Source organism: Sus scrofa, chromosome 3 (genome assembly GCF_054392235.1).
Source record: "Sus scrofa isolate SSC_HxYL_T2T_F1_AM1 chromosome 3, Sscrofa_HxYL_maternal_Yorkshire_Landrace_v2.0, whole genome shotgun sequence".
In the NCBI taxonomy this organism is placed as follows: domain Eukaryota; kingdom Metazoa; phylum Chordata; class Mammalia; order Artiodactyla; family Suidae; genus Sus; species Sus scrofa.
In genome coordinates, this window is record NC_139385.1 from 34,611,545 (window position 1) to 34,635,078 (window position 23,534).

The 23,534-nt window shown below is 49.1% G+C and overlaps 1 protein-coding gene across 3 annotated transcripts in view; it reads right to left on the minus strand.

Moving 5' to 3' along the window:
• BMERB1 (bMERB domain containing 1) overlaps positions 1 to 23,534 on the minus strand; it is a 138,577-nt gene that overhangs the window by 28,764 nt on the left and 86,279 nt on the right. For all 3 annotated transcript variants that reach the window (XR_014840728.1, XM_021086175.2, XM_021086174.2), the window contains exon 2: positions 23,256 to 23,379. Coding sequence is in view for 2 of the 3 variants with exons in the window: in XM_021086175.2 (XP_020941834.2) it covers positions 23,256 to 23,379 (124 nt within the window). In the remaining variant the exon portion in view is untranslated. The remainder of the gene's footprint in view (positions 1 to 23,255; positions 23,380 to 23,534) is intronic.

The window sequence follows — 23,534 nt, forward strand, 5'->3', positions numbered from 1 at the left end:
TTGGGAACTTCCATATGCCTCGGGTCCGGCCCTAAAAAGACAAAAAAAGGGGGGGGGCAGGGAATGAGTAGAACTGGGATTTTGGCTCCAGCAGCCTGACCCCAGATCCTGGCTCTGCTGTTCACCCAGTGCCCATTGCTGCCTTCCAACCCCTGCCTGCCCCACCCCCCTTAGAGAACCAGCCCCACTTACTGGGGTTTCTGGCCTCTCCCCACGCCCCTCCTCCAGGCCAGAGCTAATTGGTCCAGGTTGGCTTAGCTTGGGCCAATCAGAGTCTCTCTCCCGGGACACAGAGAGACTGGGCCAATTAGGTGATGGGAGATTTGCAAACCAAAGGTTTAATTAATATTTTCCTAACTGCTATCTAAAATCATCTCAGCCTGTACCTTTCTTCTGGAAAAACTGGACCAAATAAATCTCATCATGCCACACAGCCAGGATCTCATCTCACAGGTCCCATCTCCAAGTCTAGGGCTCTTTTAGCCACTATGCTGATCCCTAGACCATGCCATGGTTCCGGTCACTACATCAGGGGAACAAGCAGTGAGGATGTTTTTCAAGATAACAGAGTGATGGCAGACAACAGATGGCCAGAGGGCTGACTCTTTCCGGCAGTTAATGATGGCCTGGGCACGGGTCCCTGGATTTAATCACCAGAGTGCATCGCAAACCTACTCTGAATTGTTCTAGGAGCAGATGGAGCTTTCCTCCAAGAACAGCCAAAGCCAGTTATGCCTAAGGGGCAGCATGAGCACGTGCAGACAGGGGACAGCAGTGGATCACCACCGCCTTCATGGGGGAAGGGCGGTGCAAAGCTCCCTTTCCATGACCTGGGATGGCTCATGCTGAGCCGAAAGGTCAGTGTATTGAGGCCTTTGCTAGAGTGTTGGGTCAAACTCTAGCTCTAGAACTCTTTCATAGGGCGTTCCCTTGTGGCCTGGCAATTAAGGATTTGGCGTTGTCACTGCTGTGGCTTGGGTTTGATCCCTGGCCTGGGAACTTCTGCATGTTGTGTGTGCAGACACATACAGACATACACACACACACCTTTTACAAGCTGCAGGAAAGACTTACCCATAGGAGGTACTTACTAAGAGTGGACTCTATATGAAGTTCTTTTTTTTTTTTTAGGGCCACATCTGTGGCATGTGGAAATTCCCGAGCTAGGGGTCGAATCAGAGCTGTAGCTGAGGCCTATGACACAGCCACAGCACCACTGGATCCAAGCCGCATCTGCAACCTAAGCCACAGCTTGCAGCAATGCCAGATCCTGAACTCACTGAGCGAGGCCAGGGATCAAACCCACATCCTCACGGACTATATGTCGGGTTCTTAGCTTATTGAGCCACAACGGGAACTCCTATACTAAGTTCTTCGCATGTATTATTTTACTTTATCCTCAGTCCAACTCTGTGAAGTGTAAACTGCTACTGCACCAGGTTTACAAATGAGGGACCTAAGCTCTACAATTCATACGCTTAGTTGGTAGTAGGGCTAACGGTGAATTTCCAAAATATCCGGCTCTGGAACCCACTTAAACCATTACTACCCTCTAATCCCCAAATCCCTCTGCAGTTCAGTGCAAAGATCAGAAATAAATTCCATGCCTTCCAACTCTCAGCTTGCTCACTTGATTTCTTAAAAAAAAATAAAAAGTAGGAGTTCCTGTTGTGGCTCAGAGGGTTAAGAACCCAAAAGGGTATCCGTAAGGACGTGGTTCAATCCCTTGCCTGGCCTTGGGTTAAGCTTCTGGAGTTGCCGTGAGCTGTGGTGTAGGCATGCAGCTGCAGCTCCAATTAGACCTCTAGCCAGGGAACTTCCATATGCCGTGGATGCCGCCGTAAAAAGAAAAAAGGAAAAAAGAAAAAGAAAAAAAATTAGACAGTTCCCTGGTGGTCTAGTGCTGAGGACTTGGCACTTTCACCCTGATTCAGGTTTCACCCCTGATCTGGGAACTGAGAGCCCACATCACTCCACTGCACACTGCAGCCAAAAAAAATTTTTTTTAAGTTTAAAAAATGTTTAAAAGGAGACCCACACATTGGTTTTTAGGGGTCAAAAACAGGAGGGCAATGGAACCAAGTGAAAGTCATCATGGCAGGATGACTATAAATTCTGCTTGTGGTTATAAGTTTTCAGAAAGCTTATAAATGTAAATTTCTTGATTAAACACAGCACTGGTTTCAATTAAAGGCGTCATCAATGAATGTCGATAATGGATGTGATGATGTGGACAACAGATGGCCCTGAGATAATCACACGCATGGGAGACCACGAACACACATCTCGTTCTGATTCCGATCACGGTCCAAACTCCTGGAGAGACGGGTACCTCTTGCCGTGCCAAGAAGTCAGGCTCACACAGGGCAGATTTTATACCTTCAGTCTGAGGCCCCTTTGCATCAAGAAAAAATCATGGAAAGTGAGATGAGGCATCTTCAAGCAGCTGAGGGACACCAGGGAAGTTGTGAGGGGACGTCTACACAGTGGGAGATCAGGGGAGAAGCACCCACACTGCTTCTAAAACTCTCAGTGGCCAGGGAGTTCCCACTGTGGTGCAGTGGAAACGAATCCGACTAGGAACCAAGAGGTTGCGGGTTCGATCCCTGGCCCTGCTTGGTGGGTTAAGGATCCGACGTTGCCGTGAGCTGTGGTGTAGGTCGAAGACGCGGCTTGGTTTTGGCGTTTCTGTGGCTGTGGTGTAGGCTACAGCTATGATTAGACCCCTAGCCTAGGAATCTCCATATGCCGCAGGTGTGGCCCTAAAAAGACAAAAGACAACAACAACAACAACAACAACAACAAAGCACTCTCAATGGCCAGACCACACCCTGGACCAATTAAATCAGAATCTTGGAGTAAGACCTAGGCAGCAGCATTTTCTATAAAGCTCTCCAGGTGATTTGAATGTGATTTCTTGAATCCAGGTGAGTGAAAATTGAACCAGTGATCTTGGGGGAATTGCTGGCCTAGGGCAAAGTGGACAAGTTTCTCTGGCTGCTTCTGTAAAGGCTCTTGATGTGTGTCTATATCTTTTTAGGTCTTTTTAGGGCCACACCCATGGTATATGGAAGTTCCTAGGCTAGGGATCGAATCGGAGCTACAGCTGCCGGCCTATACCACAGTCACAGCAACTCCAGATCTGAGCCACGTCTGTGACCCACACCACAGCTCATGGCAACGCCAATCCTTAACCCACCAAGAGGAGCCAGGTATTGAACCCAATTCCTCATGAATACTAGTTAGGTTTATTACTACTAAGCCACAAAGGGAGCTCTGTGTTTTTTTCGTTTGTTTTGTTTTGTTTTTTTTGGTTGCACCCGCAGCATGTGGGAATATCCCAGGGCCAGGGACTGAAACTGCACCACAGCAACCCAAGCTGCTTCAAGAACAATGCTGCAATGACTGCCGGATCCTTAACCCACTGCGCCATAAGGGAACTCCTCTTGATGTGTATCTTGATATGTATCAGGGCTCAACTAGGGAAGAAGAACCCCCGAGTTATGGGGCAAGGGATGCATTGTAGAAATTAGACCTGCCACAACATGGGAGAAGCTGGGGAGGTGAAGGGGAGGTGAGGACCAGAGGAGACAGCAGCCAGCCCATCTGAGAAGCCAGGCATGTGTAGCTGGCAAAGTGGGGCTGCAGTGGGATGCGGGGGGCAGGTGGATGGGTCTATGGAAGGTCATTGTCTTCTCTGCCCAGCATCTAAAAGATGAAGGGCCACTGTGGGTCAGCAAGGCGGGCAGGCAGAAAGACAAACTGGATGGGAAGCCGCGGAAAGGAAGGATGAGCTGGTACTTCTGTGGCTTCTGTGTCTGGTTACCTCCAGGGTCTAGCAGGAGACAGATGGGTCCCAGACTAAGCAACTGTCATTGCTTCCCTGTGGAAAGATACTTCAAGATAAAGATGATGGCAGGAGCAAGGAGGAGCCGCGTACTGCCTGGATAAAAGCTAGAGACCACCTATTTCTCATTCTTGAGGTCATGGAGACCTCCGGAATGACACGCTTGCAGAAAGCAGCCTCGGGGGTCAGAGAAGGGAGGGGGTCCAGACCACAGTACCTCCTGGCAGCTTCCCAGGGACCCTGGCGGTAGAATCCATCCTGGCTAAAAGATGCACACACCACAGGGGAGGAGCCTGAGCCAGTCCAAAGGTGGGCTGCAGGCCAGACGAAGCAAGGTGATTGGCCAGAGGAAGCCTGGAAGGACTGCCCCCATACAGTGATTTAAATCACCCCCAAAGCACATGGCTCTCTCTTCCTCCCCTGCTCTGTTTCCCTCTCCCCGTCCCCACCAGAGCCTCCCTGTGCTTTCTCTGCACCTGTCTCCCCACTCTTCTCTCTGAATAAACACTTACTTGCCCACTACCCTCAGTCTCTGCCAAGTTTTTTCTCCAAAGGGACACGTATTGGGGACAAGTGCCTCAAGGGGTTAGGGTCAGCGTTCTCACCCCACAGCCACTGGAGAACATACCCACGGCGACCCTCCAGGAGTCAACACTCCTGCTTCCGTTCTGCCTCCCAGAAACAAATCGCCCATCTTTTATTTGGAACCACACATGGAAGGGATTCCAGGAAGTAGCGTTCTCCATGTAGCTACATTTGTAACAGAACATTCCAGCCCAGACCAGAAGGAATAGAAATAAAGAGCAAAACTGTAAGAAATTGAGGGACTCTGATTCCCTTAATAGCCGGTACCCACATTCCTCCCGGGAAGGAAGTGGCTTTGCTGGGAATCATCATTTGCCAAACACGTGGACCAGGGCTCCCGAGGGCCCAAGCCTCTTTCGCTGCCGAGGCTTCTCGGGAGAGGGTGAAACTGCTCTGTGTTGGGCAGGGAGAGGGCTCTTAGCTGGAATGGAGGGGGCCGAGATAAGGGAGGAAAAACCAAAGAAGGTGGTAAGACTGGGCCAAGAAAACAGAACTGCCTTGTGCAGAGTGGTGAAAAAGGCCCTTGGGAGCCAGGGAGGTCATAGGTGGATTTTTTAAGGTATTGGCTGGGAGGGCTCAGTGAGACCCTTTTCTTGCTCCTTAATTCTACAGCTCCTCCAAGGACCCGGGAGGAGGGGCATAGGGCTTTGTTTTGTTGCTATGGAAGCTGGTGAAGCATCTGAGTTTCATATCCGCACAAACGGGGGTACAGGACCCACGAAACCAAGCCCGGGGCAGAGAGGACCTGAGACAGGGACTCATTGGAGAGTCACATCAAATTCACGATGGATTTTGGTTTCCCCCAGGCTCTGGCAACAGGGGTGAGAGTTATTTCTCCTAGGGTCTAGAGAGTAGACACCCAGGATATAAGGAGATGTGGCATCTTAGGATAGGCCCGGTTCAGCACAGATGCCTGAGGACCAGAATGGGAATGTCATGGCCAAGTTCATTCTCTGCTTTTGGGGGGACCGCAGTCTCCTTTGTTTGTTGCTCTCAAGGCAGCTGTGCTGTCCTTCCCACCGAAGCGTGACTTTCTCCGCTCACCCATAATCTCTGGTTTGCAAATCTCCATCACCAAACTGGCCCAGTCTCTCTGTATCCCAGGAGAGAGATTCTGACTGGCCCAAGCTAAGGCAACCTGGACCAATTAGCTCTGGCCCAGAGGTGGGTAGTGAGGAGAAGCCAGAAACATAATGCCAATAGGCATTTAATATACGCAATCATCTTTTTTCCCTTTTGGCCGCCCCATAGCATGTGGACTTCCTGGGGCCAGGGATCAAATCCAAGCCAGAGCGCAACAGGTGTGGCAACGCCGGATCCTTAACCCACTGTGCTGGGTGGGGGATCGAACCTATGTCCCTACCACTGCAGGGACACCATCGATCCCATTGCCCCATTGCAGGAGCTCCTACATGATTGCTTTTGCTCCTCTTTCCCACCCTGGAAAATACTGGCTGCATCTCCATGTGACATATGAGGCAGCTGAGGCGCGGAGAGGTTAAGGTATCTGTCCAGGATTGCACAGCCTACCAACGGCAGAATGAGAATTCAAAGGGAGGTGTCATCTAATCTGAAGAAAGTACAGACCTCCAACCCTGTCAAAGACCAGGACATTTAGTAATGAAAAAACAGGCGGCCCTTCCTTTGGCAGAACCCAATCGGGGAGTATCTTGGGTTGACCTCATCTAATTTGAAATCCCTGAGGAGTTTAGGGGACTGAGGACAGAAGGACCAAAGAGCAGGCCAGAAGTCCAGAAGAGCTAGGTAGCTGATCACTCAATGGTTAGTGGCCAATTAAATAAAGCAAACATGCAAGTCGGGATACCGTCTGAATGAGTGGTTATGCTCTGTGGACCCAAAACATGAAGGCATGGGGGCCCAGCTGTTTGTATCGTCCCCTCTTCCCCTTTCTCTTTGGTCATCCTGTCCCAGAAACATCAACAGATGGCTGGTTCTTCTTTGCAGAGAAAGGAGACCGAGGCAAGTCTTTTCTGATTCTGGACTAAGCCCAGAGCAGAGCGCTGAGCCCGCAAGTGAGATCATCAAGTGATGCAGACAAGCACCTCTCAACCCCTGCTGCCACTCAAACCAGCAGCTTTCCGGAAACAAGCAAGTAGGGGGAAACCCTTAACTGCCAGGCCACCGTGCATGCACCGCTGAGCACGCTTGCCCTCTCTCTCTCTCTCTCTCTCCCTCTCTCTCCCAGTCTCTCTGCTTTTTCTCCAGGAGATTTCAAAGAAGGATGAAAACTGAGCATCCACTGAAGCAAGGCGAGTTCTCTGCATGGTGTATGTTGTTCTCCCATCCACCTGGCATTGCCATGGCCATTCCTGTCACCATCCCTGCCACGCTGGGACTCCAGCTCTGCACAGAGCCCTAGCCCTTAAAGGAATGGTTGTAATCGCTTAATGTGGGCAGCTGAATAATGTCCCTCTAAGAGCCCCTCCCTAATCCCCTGGAACCTTTGGCTGTGTCACCTTATATGGCAAATGGGACTTTGCAGGTGTGATTAAATTAAGGCTCTTGGGATAGAAGGATCATCCTGGATTATACAGATAGGGCTTAAATGTCTTCACAAGTATCCTTTTAAGAGGGAAACAGAGGAAGATCTGACACAGAAGAGAGGAGATGTGACGATGTCAGCAGAGACCGGATGATTCCACGCTGCTGTCATTGCCGATGAAGGAAGGGAACGCCAGAAATGCAGCTCCGGAGACAGGAAAGTGGCTTCTCATTGTGGCTCAGCGGAGTGGGAACCCGATGTTATCTCTGGGAGGATGCAGGTTTGGTCCCTGGCCCTCACTCAGTGGGTTCAAGATCCAACACTGCCACAAGCTACAGTATAGGTCACAAATGTGGCTCAGATCCAATGTTGTGGTAGCTGTGGTGTAGACCACTGCTGCAGATCCAATTAGACCCCTGGCCCAGAAACTAGCACATGCCACAGGCATGGTTGTAAAAAGAAAAAAAAAAAAAAAAAAAAAGAAAGAAACGGGAAAAAGCTTGGAAAAGGCATCTCCCTGGAGCCTCCAGAAGCAGCCTGGGCCGGCAGACACATCAAAAGCAGCCAGTGAATCCTACTTCCAACTTCTGGCTTCCAGAATGACAAGAGCATAAGTGAGTGTTGTTTTAGTCATCAACGTTGACCACCAACAGCAGCCACAGGAAACTCATACACTTGGTAAAAAGTGTCTACACCTCAAGCTGCTGAGTCACGCTGTCCCTCAGTAGGAATACTATGGACTGACCTACTTGAAATGAGTCAGGAAGGGGAGGGAAGTCGAGCCCTTGCTCATTTATTAGGTAAATATTCACCGAGTACTTACTCTGAGACTGACCACATGCTGGGCGCTGCTGATGTTGGGAGTAAAAATGGCTCAGCCTGTGTCCTCCTCAAGGCCAGTATCGAGCAGAAGAGAGGTGGTGAATACAGATTTATAGATGAAGGAGGAGCTCCCGCTGTGATTCAGCAGGTTAAGAACCTAGCATGGTCTCTGAGGATTCCGGTTCGATCCCTGGCCTTGCTCAGCAGGTAGAGGATCCAGCGTTGCCACAGCTGGAACACAGGTCACAGATGGAGCTCGGATCAGGTGTTACTGTGGCTGTGGTGTAGGCCAGCAGCTGCAGCTCTGATAGCACCCCTGGCCTGGGAACCTCCATATGCTGCAGGTGTGGCAGGGAAGAAAAACAAATAAAAATACATATATAAATGGAGGGAAGGCTTCTAAGGAAAGGATCTTGGTTACAGTCATAGGACGGGGCACAGGCAGGGAAGTGCTGGGAAGGCTTCCCCTTGCGAGTGATGCTGGATCTGAGCCCTGGGAGGAGGGGGGTAGTTATCCAGGGGAGGTGGGGGGGTGGGGGGTGTCCAGGCAGAGGGAACAGCACACACAAAAAGGCCCCTGTGGTGGTGGCTGGGGGACTGAAACGAGGCCCGTGGAGAGCAGGGGTGGGGGCTGCAGGCAGAGGATGGATGAAGCTGAAAAGTGGGGGTGGGACCAGACCAGCAGGACCTCCCCAGCATTATCCCGTTAACAAGTTCTAGAAAGTGTTTGAAGCTGGGAGCTTCGGTCTGATCTGCACTGTGAGACGCTTCCTCTGGCTACAGTGCCTCAGCCTGGAGGACAGCAGGATAGAAGGCTGGGGGCTCTCAAGATCCAAGACAGAGATGGGAATGCGGACTTGGGGGTGGCCATGGCGACGGAGAAGAATGGACAATTGAAAACTATTTCAGTTCTGGAGTTCCCATCATGGCACAGTAGAGATGAATCCAACTAGGAACTATGAGGTCATGGGTTCAATCCCTGGCTTCGCTCAGTGGGTTAAGGATGCGGTGTTGCCGTGAGTTGTGGTCTAGGTTGCAGATGTGGCTCAGATCCTGTGTTGCTATGGCTGTGGTGTAGGCCAGCGGCTGTAACTCCAATTCAACCCCTAGCTTGGGAACCTCCATATGCTGCAGGTGCGGCCCTAAAAAGCAAAAAAAAAAAAAAAAAAAAGGTTAAGATGAGAAGTTCTCTGGTGGCGAGTGGGTTAAGGATCCTGCATTGTCACTGTAGTGGCTCAGGTCGCTGCTGTGGTATGGGTACCAAAAAAAAGGGGGGGGTTTAAGATGGTAAACTTTGTGCCATGTATATTTCATCACAATAAAAACTTTGGGGAAAATGTGCATAAAACACATACATACAGTTTATAGAATTATAAAGAGTTATGTAAAATAATAACCTATATGTGACCCTCATACACCCCGTTACCTCATATTTTCCTCCTTCCCTCAGACGTAAGCACTGGGCTAAATTTCTTTTCTTTCTTTTTTTTTGTCTTTTTAGGGCCGCACCTGTTCAGGTTCCCAGGCTAGGGGTCAAATCGGAGTAGCCACCAGCCTACACCACAGCCACAGCAACGCAGGATCCGAGCCGAGTCTGCGACCTACACCACAGCTCACGGCAATGCCGGATCCTTAACCCACTGAGTGAGGCCAGGGATCGAACCCACGTCCTCAGGGATACTAGTTGGTTTGTTCCTGCTGAACCACAATAGGAACTCAATTGTGCTAAATTTCTGCTCATGTTTTTTTAAATTTTTTTGGCTGTACCCGTGGCATATGGAAGTTCCCAGGCCTGGCCCGGAACTGAATCGAAATCTGAACCACAGCTGCAACCTAAACCACAGCTACAGCAATGCTGGATCCTTAATCCACTGAGTGAGGCCAATCAAACCCGCATCCTCACAGAGACAATGTCAGATCCTGCTGAGCCACAAATGGGCTCACAAGTGGGCAAATGGGAACTCCTGATTTGTCCATTTCTGCTGCTGATAAACATTTGAGTTCCTGGGTTTTTTGCTATTACCCACAAGGCTGATGGGAACGTTCTGGAACATGCTTCCTGGTGCTCGTGTGTGAGTTTCTTTAGGACAGAGCTGCCTAATAGAATTTTCTGTGATGATGGAAATAAACGTTCTACAAAAATGTGTGCTTTCCAAGAGGACAGGCAGCAGCTACAATGGACAGATGAGCACTTGAAATGTGGCTAGGACTACGGAAGGACTGTACGTTACATTTTATGTCATTTTAACTTAATTGAAATATGGAACCAGTGCATATTCAGTGATACAGAGCAGAAACTCTGTCTCTCTCTCCAGGAGAGAAACTCCTGGATAGATATCAGGAGATATACAGAGATAGATAGATAGACAGACAGACAGACAGACAGGCAGGCAGACAGGCAGGCAGGCAGACATAAATAGATTTATTAGAAGGAATTGGCTCTTAGGATTACGGAGGCTGAAAAGTCCCATGATCTACAGTCAGCAACCTGGAGACGTGAACCAATGGCATAAGTTTCAGTCTAAAGCTGGCAAGCTTGAGACCCCAAAGGTTGCTTTTGCGGTTCAAGTCCAAGGGCACGGAGTGAGGGTGCCGAGGCTCCGCAGTCAGGCAAAGAGCCTTCTTGCTCAGCCCTTTCGTCCTCTTGAAGGTCTTCACCGGATTGGCTGAGGCCCACCCACGCTGGGGAGGGCAATCCGCTTTGCTTCGCCCTCTGATTCCAACGTTAATCTCAGCTGGAAACACCTTCACAGCCCCACACCCCCCGGAGTGATGTTTAAACAAATATCTGGGCACCCCATGGCCCAGGCAGGTTGACCCATAAAAGAAACCCCTCCTAAGAGCCTGCTATGGTGAGCCCCCTCCCAGCTCACAGAGCCCAGCGGGGTTGGAGGAGACCTTTAGGGCCAAGAGGGTGAAGTCCTTTATGGTAAGACCGCTCCCAGAGAGAATTTCCTTTACTGAAGCTTCTGATTTTGTGGGGGGGGGGTGGTTTTATTTTGTGTGTGCGTGTTTCTTTAGGGCCTCTCTAGCGGCATATGGAAGTTCCCAGGCTAGGGGTCGAATCAGAGCTGTAGGCGCCAGCCTACACCACAGCCACAGCCACAGCAACACGGGAGCCAAGCCGTTCTGTGACCTATACCACAGCTCACAGCAATGCCGGATCCTTTTTGTTTTTTGTTTTTGTTTTTTCCTTTTTAGGGCCACTCCCACAGCATATGGAGGTTCCGGGCTAGGAATGAAATCAGAGCTGTAGCCGCAGGCCCATGCCACAGTCATAGCAACGTCAGATCTGAACCGCATCTGTGATCTACACAACTCACGAATGCTGGATCCTTTAACCCACTGAGTGAACCCAGGGATTGAACCTACCTCTTCATGGATCCTAGTTGGGATCTTAACCCATGGAGCCACAACGGGAACTTGCTGAAGCTTGTTCTGATTTTAAGAGGCAATGTGGAAAAGCAGAAGCCTATCCAGTGGGGGACTTTCCTTCTCGATTTGCTCAGCTCAGATCCCCACCCCCACATCCTTACCTCCCCACACGCTGACAAATTCTGGAAGATCCAATAAACCAATGGGAACTCATTAAACTCAAAAGCTTTCGCACAGCAAGGGAAACCATTAAAAAGACCGAAAAGACAACCCACAGAATGGGAGAAAATCTTTGCAAACAATGCAACTGATGAGGCTCTAATCTCTAAAATATACAAACAACTGAACAACCACAAGAAACAAATAACCCAATTGAAAAATGGGCAGAAGACCTAAATAGACATTTCTCCAAAGACATACAGATGGCAAACAGGCACATGAAAAAATGCTCAACATCACTAATTATTAGAGAAATGCAAATCAAAACTGCAATGAGGGGGGAAAATGTAATGTATATAACTTGATCCCCGTGCTGTACAGTGGGCAAATAAAATTTAAAAAAAATAATAAATAAATACATAAATAAATATGATAATGACTATGACAGAAAAAAAAAAAAAACCTGCAATGAGGGAGTTCCCATTGTGGCTCAGCGGAAATGAGCCTGACTAGTATCCATGAGGACACAGGTTTAACCCCTGACTTCGCTCAGTGGGTTAAGGATCCAGCATTGCTGTGACAGTGGTGTAGGTTGGCAGCTGTAGCTCCAATTTGACCCCTAGCCAGGGAACTTCCAGAAGCTGCAGGCATGACCCTAAAAAACAAAAACAAAACACCAAAAACCAAAAGAAAACAAAAAAACTGCAAAGAGGTACCGCTTCAAACAGGTCAGAATGGCCATCATGAACAAGTCCACAAATAATGAATGCCAGAGAGGGTGTGGAGAAAAGGGAACCCTCCTTCATTGTTGGTGGGAATGTAAACTGGTACAACCACTATGAAAGCAGTATGGATGTTCCTCAGAAAACGAAACACAGAACTACCATATGATCCAGCAATCCCACTCTTGGGCATATATCTGGATAAAACTTTCGTTCAAAAAGATACATGCACCCCTATGTTCACTGCAGCACTATTCACAAGAGCCAAGACATGGAAACAACCTAAATGTCCACCAGCAAATGAATGGATTGAGAAGATATGGTACATATACGTAAGGGAATACTACTCAGCCATTAAAAAGAACAAAATAATGCCATTTGCAGCAGCATGGGTGGAACTAGAGATTCTCATACTACGTGAAGGAGGTCAGAAAGAGAAAGACGAATCCCGTATGTTACCACTTTCATGTGGAATCTAAAATACGGCACAGATGATCCTACCTACAAAACAGGAACAGATCACAGATATGGAGAGAAGACTTGAGATTCCCAGGGGGTAGCGGGGAAAGAGCAGGATGGACGGGGAGTTTGGGGTCGGTGGTTGCAAACTGTGATATCTGGAATGGATGGACAATGGAGTCCTACTGAACAGCTCAGGGAACTGTGTGTGATTCGCTCACTTTGCTGTACAACAGAAATTGAAGAAACATGGCAAATCAACTATACTTTCTTTCTTTCTCTCTCTCTTTGTCTTTTTGCCTCTTCTAGGGCCGCTCCCGCAGCATATGGAGGTTCCCATGCTAGAAGTCTAATCGGAGCTGTAGCCACCAGCCTATGCCAGAGCCACAGGAACTATAATTTAAAAAAAAAAAGAAATTCAGGAAGGTCCTTCCATTCAGAGGCCTCACCTGGAACATGACTCTTCCTTTGAGGCCTTCTTCCTCCCTTTCTCCCCCAATTTCTCAAATTCTTGGTACATTTTGTCCAAGACACATTGCTTTTTAGATCTTGTGCAGTTAAAGACATCTCTTCCCACCTCATATGTACAGTGGCTCTGGCAAGTGACCTGTTCCTCGGCAATGCTATTTAAAACCCAGAGTGCAACCAAAGTGACGCAGAGCTGCCGCACGGGGCCGAGAGGTGTCAAGTTACATAAAAGCACATGCTTCATTCTGCCCTTGGCTTGAAGCTTTTCCTAACAGGCTTCAGAATCACCAGCTCATTAAATGGAAAAGGAATGCAGGTGCATATGAAAAAATTTTAATGACAATACAATAATAAAGTCAAGGCCCCAGAGTAGAGTTGGACTTGATTGGCTGAGAGCCATTCCTCAGCTTCTGGGGAAGGGGGATGTTTTCTGGGTTGTCTCTGCAGAGAACTAAGCAGGCCTGATCCTCCATTCTCCCTTAAAGTGCAGTGTCAACAGTTAAAAAAGGGAAGGGAATTTGTTTCTTTTTAGGGGTCAGGGGTCAAAGCAAAGCTGCAGTTGCTGGCCTCTGCCACAGCCATGGCAACGGTAGATCCGAGCCGCATCTGCGAGCTATGCCATAGCTTGTGACAACACCAGATCTTTCACACACTGAGTGAGGACAGGGATCAAACAATGCCAGGTTCTTAACCCACTGAGCCACAAAGCGAACTCTGAGAAGGGAATTCTGATCTGCTTATTACCTAGGAAGAGCCACTCACGTTCATGTGTCCTCTTTTTCTATCTCTTGTTACATCAACATCCCATTGTACAGATGGAGAAACTGAGGCTGGAATAGGGCAAAAGATTTACTCCTGGCCCCAAAGTTGGTAAGAAGTACAACTGGGGTTCAAAACCAGTGGAGAGGAGTTCCCATCATGGCTCAGAGGCCGTGGCTCAGCAGTAACGAGCCCGACTAGTATCCGTGAGGACATAGGTTCGATCCCTGGCCTCACTCAGTGGTTAAGGATCTGGTGTTGCCAGGAGCTGTGGTGTTGGTTGCAGACATGGCTTGGATCCCACATTGCTGTGGCTGTGGTGCAAGCCAGCAGCTATAGCTCCGACTGGACCCCAAGCCTGGGAACTTCCATATGCTTTGGTGGGTGTGGCCCTAACAAGACCAAAAACAAAAACAAAACCCCAAAACAAACAAAAAACAGTTGAGAGACCCTAAAGCCTAATGGTTGAGATCATGGACCCTGGACCCGAATGCTGTCTACTGTTTAATGGACCCTGTGCAACCCTGGGCAAGTTACTTGACCTCTCTGTGCATTAGTTTCCTCATCTGAAAATGGGGAGGGGGATGTTGCACATCTATTTAGTGTAGTGAGGGTTAAAGGAATCAATGCATTAAAATTTAGAACACTGCCCAGCAGACCAAGTATTCCAAAAGCTGTGTACAACTCACACACTCCCCACCACGCACCCTGAATCTCTGCCCAGGGCCTGACCACTTCACCACTCTCAGTCCACCTTCATAATTTGCAATTCCTGGGGTCCAAGCCCAGAGGCTGGAAATACTGGAACTTAAGGGCTTTGCTCCTGAAATCTGTCCTTCCCACACCCACCTCGCTGGCCCACTGCAGGCCTGACTCATGTTGATTAAAAGCCATGGCTGCCCAGAGCCCATTATCCCTCCCATGCCAATCCCGCAAGCCGGTGTAAAATGAAGATAACAGCCCCCCCACCCCACCCCCGTTCAGAGGCCGGAGATACTTAATTATCTGAAACCCAGATAAACAGCAGGACCAGGCTTGTACAGAAGATGCAGAAGTGCCGAGGCGGGCCAGCAGGGGCTGCGGAAGGAGTCATGAAAAAGCTAATGGTGTGAGTCAGTGCTGGAATTAGGGGTGAGAAAATGAGTCTGAGCTGCTGACAGCCGCCATAGGCCAGGACAGCGAGGGGCACGGGGATGAGGCAGCCGAGGGAAGGCCTAGGAGGTGGGTGACGGGGAGGGTCCAGGATGGAACAAAGGAGGCTTCAAGCTTTTGCCTCCCGGACATTTTCCGCCAATTAAAGAGGCTTGCTGGGGGATCCTGGTGGTTTTATTGACTTGTTCAAATGAAGCTCATAAAATTACCAGACTTCAAGAGGGAGATCTCTGAACACCATTTAGCACCTTGAAACCCAGGGTACAAGCTAAGGGAGGACACGGTGCAGATGCACCACACGCGCGGTGGAGATGCGTGCCTGCCGAGGTCACTCAGCCTTTCTCTGAACCTGACCTCGTGATCCTTACTCAGGGCAAGTGGGGATGCTGGGGGCACTCTTGATTCATCCTTCCATGAGTAAACACTTTTCTTTTTTGGCTGCACCCGAGGTATGCAGAAGTTCCCAGGCCAGGGATCAAACCCTCGCCACAGCACTGACCCAAGCCACAGCAGTGATGACACCGGATCCTTAACCCGCTGCACCACCAGGGAACTCCTAGTAGACCCTTTTCGTAGGTGATGTGGTAATACATGGACAGGGCTCAGCACAGCGCTGGACTCACAGTGAAGATTCTGTCAATGCTGATTCTTGTAATCCCTTGAGAACCTTATCGGCATGGGGTGTGACCGCAAATTCCCAGCAGGCTGACTTGAAAACCTTGACTGGCAAGCACGAAATAAATCACTTCCCTCCAGAGAAAGGGTATGAAAACGTCCAAAGCCTGATTCAGTGGAATCCCTGAAGCTTCCACCCAACTCAATTCAACACGGCGGAACAAGACAAAACCCCACTGGGATTGTGGGCATCCAACCAGGAGTTTTGTCTCTGCATTCTAGAAGAGTGAGGCAAAGAGAACCAGGATCCTTCTGCTGGGAATAAAGAGGACAGACTAACTTAGAGTCCAGGGCTCTGCCTCTGGGACAGACACCTTGGGCCCAAATCCCAGATCCACCCATCCTAGCTGGTGACCTTGAAGGAATGGCTTGACCTTTCTAACTTCAGTTTCCTCATCCATAAAAGAGAAGGGATGGACCCCACCCCCTCAGCGTTCTTATGAGGACTCAATAAGCTAAAATAAGTGAGCAAATGCATACAACACGCATAGCATGTCTGTAGTATTTCAGTGCCTGCAGTGGACAGCAGTTCTTTTGCCCAAGGTCATAGGCAAGGACATGAGAGAGCCAGGATGACCCCAAGCTCATTTCTTTTTTCTTTTGTATTTTTAGGGCTGCACCCTCAGCAGATGGAGGTTCACAGGCTAGGGGTCTGACTGGAACTACAGCTGCTGGCCTAGACCGCAACCACAGCCACGCGGGACTGAGCCACGTCTGCGACCTACACCACAGCTCACGGCAACACCGGATCCTGACCCCACTGCCAAACTCATTTCTTAGGAGTTCATGCTAGTTCCTGGGAGGGAAAGGAGGGTGGGAGAGAACCAGCAGAAGCCATGAGTCCCAGAGGAAAGGGCCAGCATGAAAGAATAATGCTAAATGTTGAGGGTGTTGGGACAGCAGCCTTTAGACCTTTTCCCGAAAGAGCCGAAAGAGCCGACAGAGCAGGAGATGGGGAAAGTGAGAAGATGTGATCTGACTCACAGTCTCCGTGGGAGCTGATGGGTATTCACTTGACGACTTCCAAGCAGGTGTGACCAAACCAACCCCAGCCTGGTTATTCCAGCTACAGTCCCTGCGACTGTTTCTGTCAAGTGCTGTCACCTTCCCCTCACTTTGCGCTTCCCCACCTGAGCCTGTGGATGCTTAGTACGGTCTGAAACTCTATTTCCCTATTACCCTGTGCCAGGGGATCTCGTGTGTGTGTGTGTGTGTGTGTACATATATGCATATACATATATATATATAAATACATATATGTATGTATTCTTTAAAACCATGGACCAGGCCATGTCCTCTGAGGCCATTATCTCATTAAGATTTTTATTTTTTCTATTACAGTTGATTTACAGTGTGTGTGTGTGTGTGTGTGTGTGTGTGCGCGCGCGGGCGCGCGTAAGTGCACACGCACACAAGCATGAATGCAAATACAAGCATGCTGGGATAAGGATGGAGTGCGAAAGAATAATTTTTTGCACAATTCAACCAACACCAACTGGCCTAATAAGTGCCAGGCACTGTTTAAAATGCTGAAAAAATCCAACAGTGAAGACCAGACTAAGATTCCTGCCCTCAGAAGCTTATGCTCTTTAAAGCATGATTAGTGTTTAGCTGTACCTGCAGCAGGTGGAAGCTCTTGGGCCAGGGATCAAACCCACACCACAGCTGTAACCAGAGCCACAGCAGTGAAGCACTGGATCCTTAGCCTGCTGAGCCACTAGGGAACTCCTAAGACATTAGAGGAGTAGATACATTCAGAGCTTCCCTCCTTTCTCTCTCTCTCTCTCTTCCCTCGTTCCTTCCTTCCCTCCCTCATTCATTCACTTAATAAAAACATCGGCGTCAGAGTGCATCCTAGCTTGGCTACGAATTAGCTAACGCAACCTCGGGTACATTTCTTTTTTTCTTTTTTTTTTTTTTTTGTCTTTTTGCTATTTCTTTGGGGCCGCTCCCACGGCATATAGAGGTTCCCAGGCTAGGGGTCGAATCGGAGCTGTAGCCACCGGCCTACGCCAGAGCCACAGCAACGCGGTATCCGAGCCGCGTCTGCAACCTACACCACAGCTCACAGCAACACCGGATCCTTAACCCACTGAGCAAGGGCAGGGGCCGAACCCGCAACCTCATGGTTCCCAGTCGGATTTGTTAACCACTGCGCCATGACGAGAACTCCTCGGGTACATTTCTTAACCACCAATTCCCTCTTCTCTAAAATGGAGACAAGGATAGGACCCACTTGTACCATAAACCCTACGGTGCTGGGAGGGCCTGGCTTGGAACTCAGGAACGGTCCACGCACAGCCTGTCAGCCCAAGAGGCTGCAGATGATGGATGAGGTGTTCTCCAGGTCCGCGTGGGCTGGGATCTTTGCCCCGGCAAGCCCGGCGTCCACCCTGCATCTCAGAGATGGACAAGGGGGGTGTACCTCCAGGGAAGACCACATTCGCTAAAGGCTGGGCCTGAGGAAGGAGCGCTCCTTATCACCCACTGCCATCTGCAGGCTGCCAGCAAGACTTCCCCAGGGCCAAGAAGCCAGCCCCTCCCCCGGAGGATGCCACTGAGCCCCCGAAATGTGTCCTGACTGCCTTGACACCCTTCTGTATCCTTTAGATAATTTGATTTAGTCAAGTGTCTACTGCTGACATTTGTTGCTAAGGGGTCAGGCTCACCGCCACGAGGGGGACATTTAGTGCGATCACAAGGCTAGAGCTTAGTGTTAGCTATTCCTGTCTTTGAGCACTTGCGTATGTTCCAGGCATGTGCCAGGTGCGGGTGTAATACACACACACACACATACACACACACACACACACACACACGCACACACACGATGCAAAGGTCAGTATATGCTCAGTGACAGCCACTGCTGCAAAAGCAACTTTGGCTCCTGTGAGCACCTGTGGGCTGATGGGGACGCTTTCATACTTTAAAGCAAAACTCATGTTCTCTGTCGTCCTTTTAAAACACCAGGAGTGTGTTGTAAACGCTAATGACCTATTTTTACTTTTTTTTTTTTTTTTGGCTGCACCTCCTTTGGCATGGGGAAGTTCCCTGCCTGGGGACTGAGCCCACCCAAGCCAGATCCTTAACCGTTAGGCCACCAGAAAACTCCACGTGTGTGCGTGTGTGTGTGTGTGTGTGTGTGTGTGTGTGTGTGTGTGTGTGGTCTTGGGCTGCATCCATACATATGGAAGTTCCCAGGCTAGGGGTTGACTCAGAGCTGTAGCCACCTGCCTACGCCACAACCACAGCCATGTCGGATCCCAGCCGCGTCTATGACCTACACCACAGCTCAAGGCAACGCTGGATCTTTAACCCACAGAGCAAGGCCAGGGATCGAACCCTCGTCCTCATGGATCCTAGTTGGGTTCCTTACCACTGAGCCACAATGGGAACTCCCCTAGTGATATATATATATATATATATTTTTTTTTTTTTTTTGGTCTTTTTGCTTTTTCTAGGGCCGCTTCTGGTGGCATATGGAGGTTCCCAGGATAGGGGTCCAATCAGAGCTGTAGCCGCTGGCCTACGCCACAGCCACAGAAACTCAGGATCTGAGCTGCATCTTCGACCTACACCACAGCTCATGGCAACGCCAGATCCTTAACCCACTGAGCAAGGCCAGGGATCGAACAGGCAACCCCATGGTTCCTAGTCAGATTCATTAACCACTGAGCCACGATGGGAACTCCAGTGATATATTTTTAATATGAGAAATCACCTGTAGATAAGAACATAAGCTTAATTATAGTTTTAGAATCAAATATAAGTTCTGTACTCTTGGAGAAAGTGAAAAAAATTGGAAGTATAAAACCAAAAAGAAGACATTAACACAAGGTCCAGACACTAACTGAATCCTTGTTCTGTAGGGTTACATATGGACTAATGGTTACATCCTAAGAAACAGAGGAACAGGCCTAAAACTATCCACCAGAATTAATCAAAACCAATACCATTAACAGAGGTCACTTCTATGAATTGGGATTAAAGACAGATGGGAAAAAGAAAGACTTTTACTTTGCATTCATGTGGTATGTATTATTTATAAAGGGTAATAACCCTAAATCCTCTTTTTTTTTTTTTGCCTTTTTGCCTTTTCTAGGGCCGCTCCTGCGGCATATGGAGGTTCCCAGGCTAGGGGTCTAATTGGAGCTGTAGCCACTGGCCTACACCACAGCCACAGCCGTGCCAGATCCAAGCCACATCTGCGACCTACACCACAGCTCATGGCAACGCCGGATCCTTAACCCACTGAGCAAGGCCAGGGATCAAACCCACAACCCCATGGTTCCTAGTTGGATTCGTTTACCACTGAGCCACGATGGGAACTCCTAACCATAAATCCTCCTGTTGCCACTTAACTCTCAGTTCTTCCAGATTCTTTTCTTGGCCATACCTACAACATGCAGATGTGCCGGGGCCAGGGATCAAACCTGTGCCACAGCAGTGACAACACTGGATCCTTAACCCACTGAGCCACCAGAGACCTCCAGTTCTCCCATATTCTTTCTTTTTTTTTTTTTTCTTTTTTTAAAATGACTGCACCTGCAGCATATGGACGTTCCTGGGCTAGGGACTGAATCGGAGCCACAGCTGCCAGTCTACACCACAGCCGCAGCAGTGCTGGACCTTTAAAACACACACACATAGACACAGCAGGAACTCCAGTTTTTCCCTATTCTTTCACCAAAAGTTTGAGAGCTGACTTGGCCATGTATCCCAACTCCATCCACAAGAGCAAGCAGTGTGGACATGTCAGCAGGGCCTGACCCTGGACCCAAATCCTTGTTGCTTCTGCCCACTCGTTGACACAGGGACTCAAGGCTGGAACCCAGTGACCTCAGATGTGTGGCTGAGCCGGTCCCCCCACCGCCTCAGACTCAGATACAGAGCCTCCGGTCACTCAGCTCTACCTGGGTGACCCCCAGGCCTCCCACTCTCACCATATCCAACCCTGGTGTCTCCACTGCTGGAATCACCAGGGACCTAGCAGAATCTGTAGTCCTGGCTGGTCCTTCTCCCCCACAACCAACCCTTCATCAAGTTCTCTCAAAAACAAAACAAAAAACCAAACAAACATTGGAGGGAGAGATTGTTTTAACACTCTTGCAGTGGTTTAGTTTATTCCCAGATAAAAGGGAGGATGTCCTATCTGTAAAGTAGGAATGTTCTAGAACCTTCCTTAAGGGCTTCTGTGAGAAGAGACACTTCAGCATGAGAAGCATTTAGCGCAGGGTCTGACACATGCAGAGAGCTGAATAAAGGGCAGCTGTTAACATCCATCTCCTGCTGTGCAGCACAGGGAACTGTATCTGGTCCCTTGTGACGGAACATGACGGAGGATAAGGTGAGAAAAAGAACGTGCAGATGAGCAATGCGATCCTGCTGGGCAGCACTGGGAACCCGATCTAGTCACTTACGACGGCGCATGATAATGTGAGAGAAAAGAATGCATACGTGTGTGTGTGTAACTGGGTCACTTTGCTGTACAGCAGAAAACTGACAGAACTCTGTCCATCAACTGTAACAGAAAAAATAAAAATCATTATAAAAAGAGAAACGGAAGGTATAAATGTATCACTGGGTCACTTTGCTGTACAGGAGAAATTGACAGAACCCTGTCCATCAGCTATAACAGAAAACATAAAAACCTTAAAAGAAGTAGCATCTCACGGGGTGAGAGAGAAAGTCATGTAACATGAAGCGAGAATACGGGTTTGACGGGCAGGAAGAACTGGGTCTTATTCCTACCTCCCCTTTGTACCCCTGCTGGGAGGCCCTGAGCAGGGTGTTAACTTCTCTGAGCCTCCGTCTCCTCATCTGCCAACTGGGATCATCCCACAACTGGCCTCAGGGAGCTGGGAGAACTCGGAGGAAGAACGGGCGAGGGGTGTCTGTATCTTTTTGAACGACGGTTTTCTCCAGATAGATGCCCAGGAGTGGGGCTGCTGGATCCTAAGGTAGCTGTATATTTAGTCTCCGCACTGTCCTCCATAGCGGTTGCACCAATTTACAGTCGGCAGCACGGACAGACCTCGAGACCATCATACTGAGTGAAGTAAATCGGACAGAGAAAGACAAATGGATGATATCGCCTATATGTGGAATCTAATAAGAAAATAATACAAGGAGTTCCCGTCGTGGTGCAGTGGTTAATGAATCCGACTAGGAACCATGAGGTTGTGGGTTTGATCCCTGGCCTCACTCAGTGGGTTAAGGATCCGGCGTTGCCATGAGCTGTGGTGTAGGTCGAAGAGGCGGTTCAGACCCTGCGTTGCTGTGGCTCTGGTGTAGGCTGGTGGGTACAGCTCCGATTGGACCCCTAGCCTGGGAACCTCCATATGTCGCGGGAGCAGCCCCAGAAAAGGAAAAACACAAAAAAAAGAAAAGAAAAGAAAATAATACAAAAGAAAGGGCGACCGGTGCTTAGCTCATGCCTGGGAAAGCATGATGTCACTGTACTTTCCAGCAAAGGTTTGTTTTTGTTTGCATTTATTTATTTATTTATTTTATTTATTTAGCTTTTTAGGGCCACACCCACGGCGTATGGAGGTTCCCAGACTAAGGGTCCAATCAGAGCTGGAGCCACTGGCCTACACCACAGCTACAGCAACACGGGATCCGAGCCACGTCTGCGACCTACACCACAGCTATGGCAATGCTGAATCCTTAACCCACTGAGCAAGGCCAGGCAGTGAACCAGCATCCTTATGGATACTAGTCAGATTCATTACCGCTGAGCCACAATGGGAACTCCTGTTTTGCTTCTAAACTCTCGCTGTTTATCTGCCAGAGCCCAGTTTTTATAAGCATCGTTTCTCTTGAAAAATAACCTGTAATTTCTCAGCAATGCTGTGCTCTGTAGACAATGGATTTGCAAATCATGCGACTTAGGGGGGGCTAGTGACCCCAGGAGAGCAGTATTATTACTTTTCCCCATATTATTACTTTTCCCCATTTTACACATGAGGGAACTGAAGCTCAGAGAGGCTAAGCTACTTGCCCAAGCTCACCCAGCTTTTGAAAATCTCAAACCTATCTGACCCAGAGTATGTGCATTTAATGACAGCAGCACAGGGGACCACCCTGGGGTCCCCATCTCTCTCTTCCCTTTCTCTTCTCCAGTGGGTAGTACACAAAGAGCTTGGGCTTTGGAGTCAAATTGGCCTAAATTCAATCTCAACTATAAGGTCTTATTTATTTTTTTATTTTGGCCACGTGTGGGGTATGCTGAAGTTCCGGGCCAGGGACTAAACCTGAGCCACAGCAGTGACAATGCCTAATCCTTAACTGCTAGGCCACCAGGGAACTCCTAGAGTCCTGTTTTAAACAGGATACATTTAGGAGCTCCCGCTGTGGCGCAATGGGGTCGGTGTCTCTGCAGCACTGGGACAAAGGTTTGATCCCTGGCCCAGCACAGTGGGTTAAGGGTCCAGCACTGTCACAGCGGTGGTGTAGGGTGCAACTGCAGCTTGGATTTGATCCCTGCCTGGGAACTCCATATGCCACAGGGTGTTCAAAAAAGAAAAACAGGATACATTTAAAATTACAATATACACTTCTCTAGGTGGTGAATCAAATAAGATTAAAAAAAAAAAAGTAATGTCTTTATCCCAGGGCCCAGCACAGAGTAATAAACAGGAAATATCAGGTTCTCTGGCCTCCTCCCCCTCCAGACCCCTTCCCAGACCTCCCTTGTCTCAGCCACTTCCCCGGAGCGAGCACTCACATAAACCTGAGCTCAGACTCCCGTCGGACCAAGACTTCCCGGAGACGCTGGATTTTCGCCATCTCCAGCTCGATCTCCTCTGGCATCATGGTTGTCTCGGCCATGGAAATGATGTCCAGCTGATCTGGGAAGAAGACACAAGACGCAGGTGTCAAGGCAGAGAAGGCTGCACCAGTTTTCAAGAATTCCCTCAGGACAGCCCTGACCTTGCTCCAGCGACCTTCACACCCCAAGAGGGGCACAGAGATCTCGGATGGTGCTACAAGTGTGTGTTTGTGA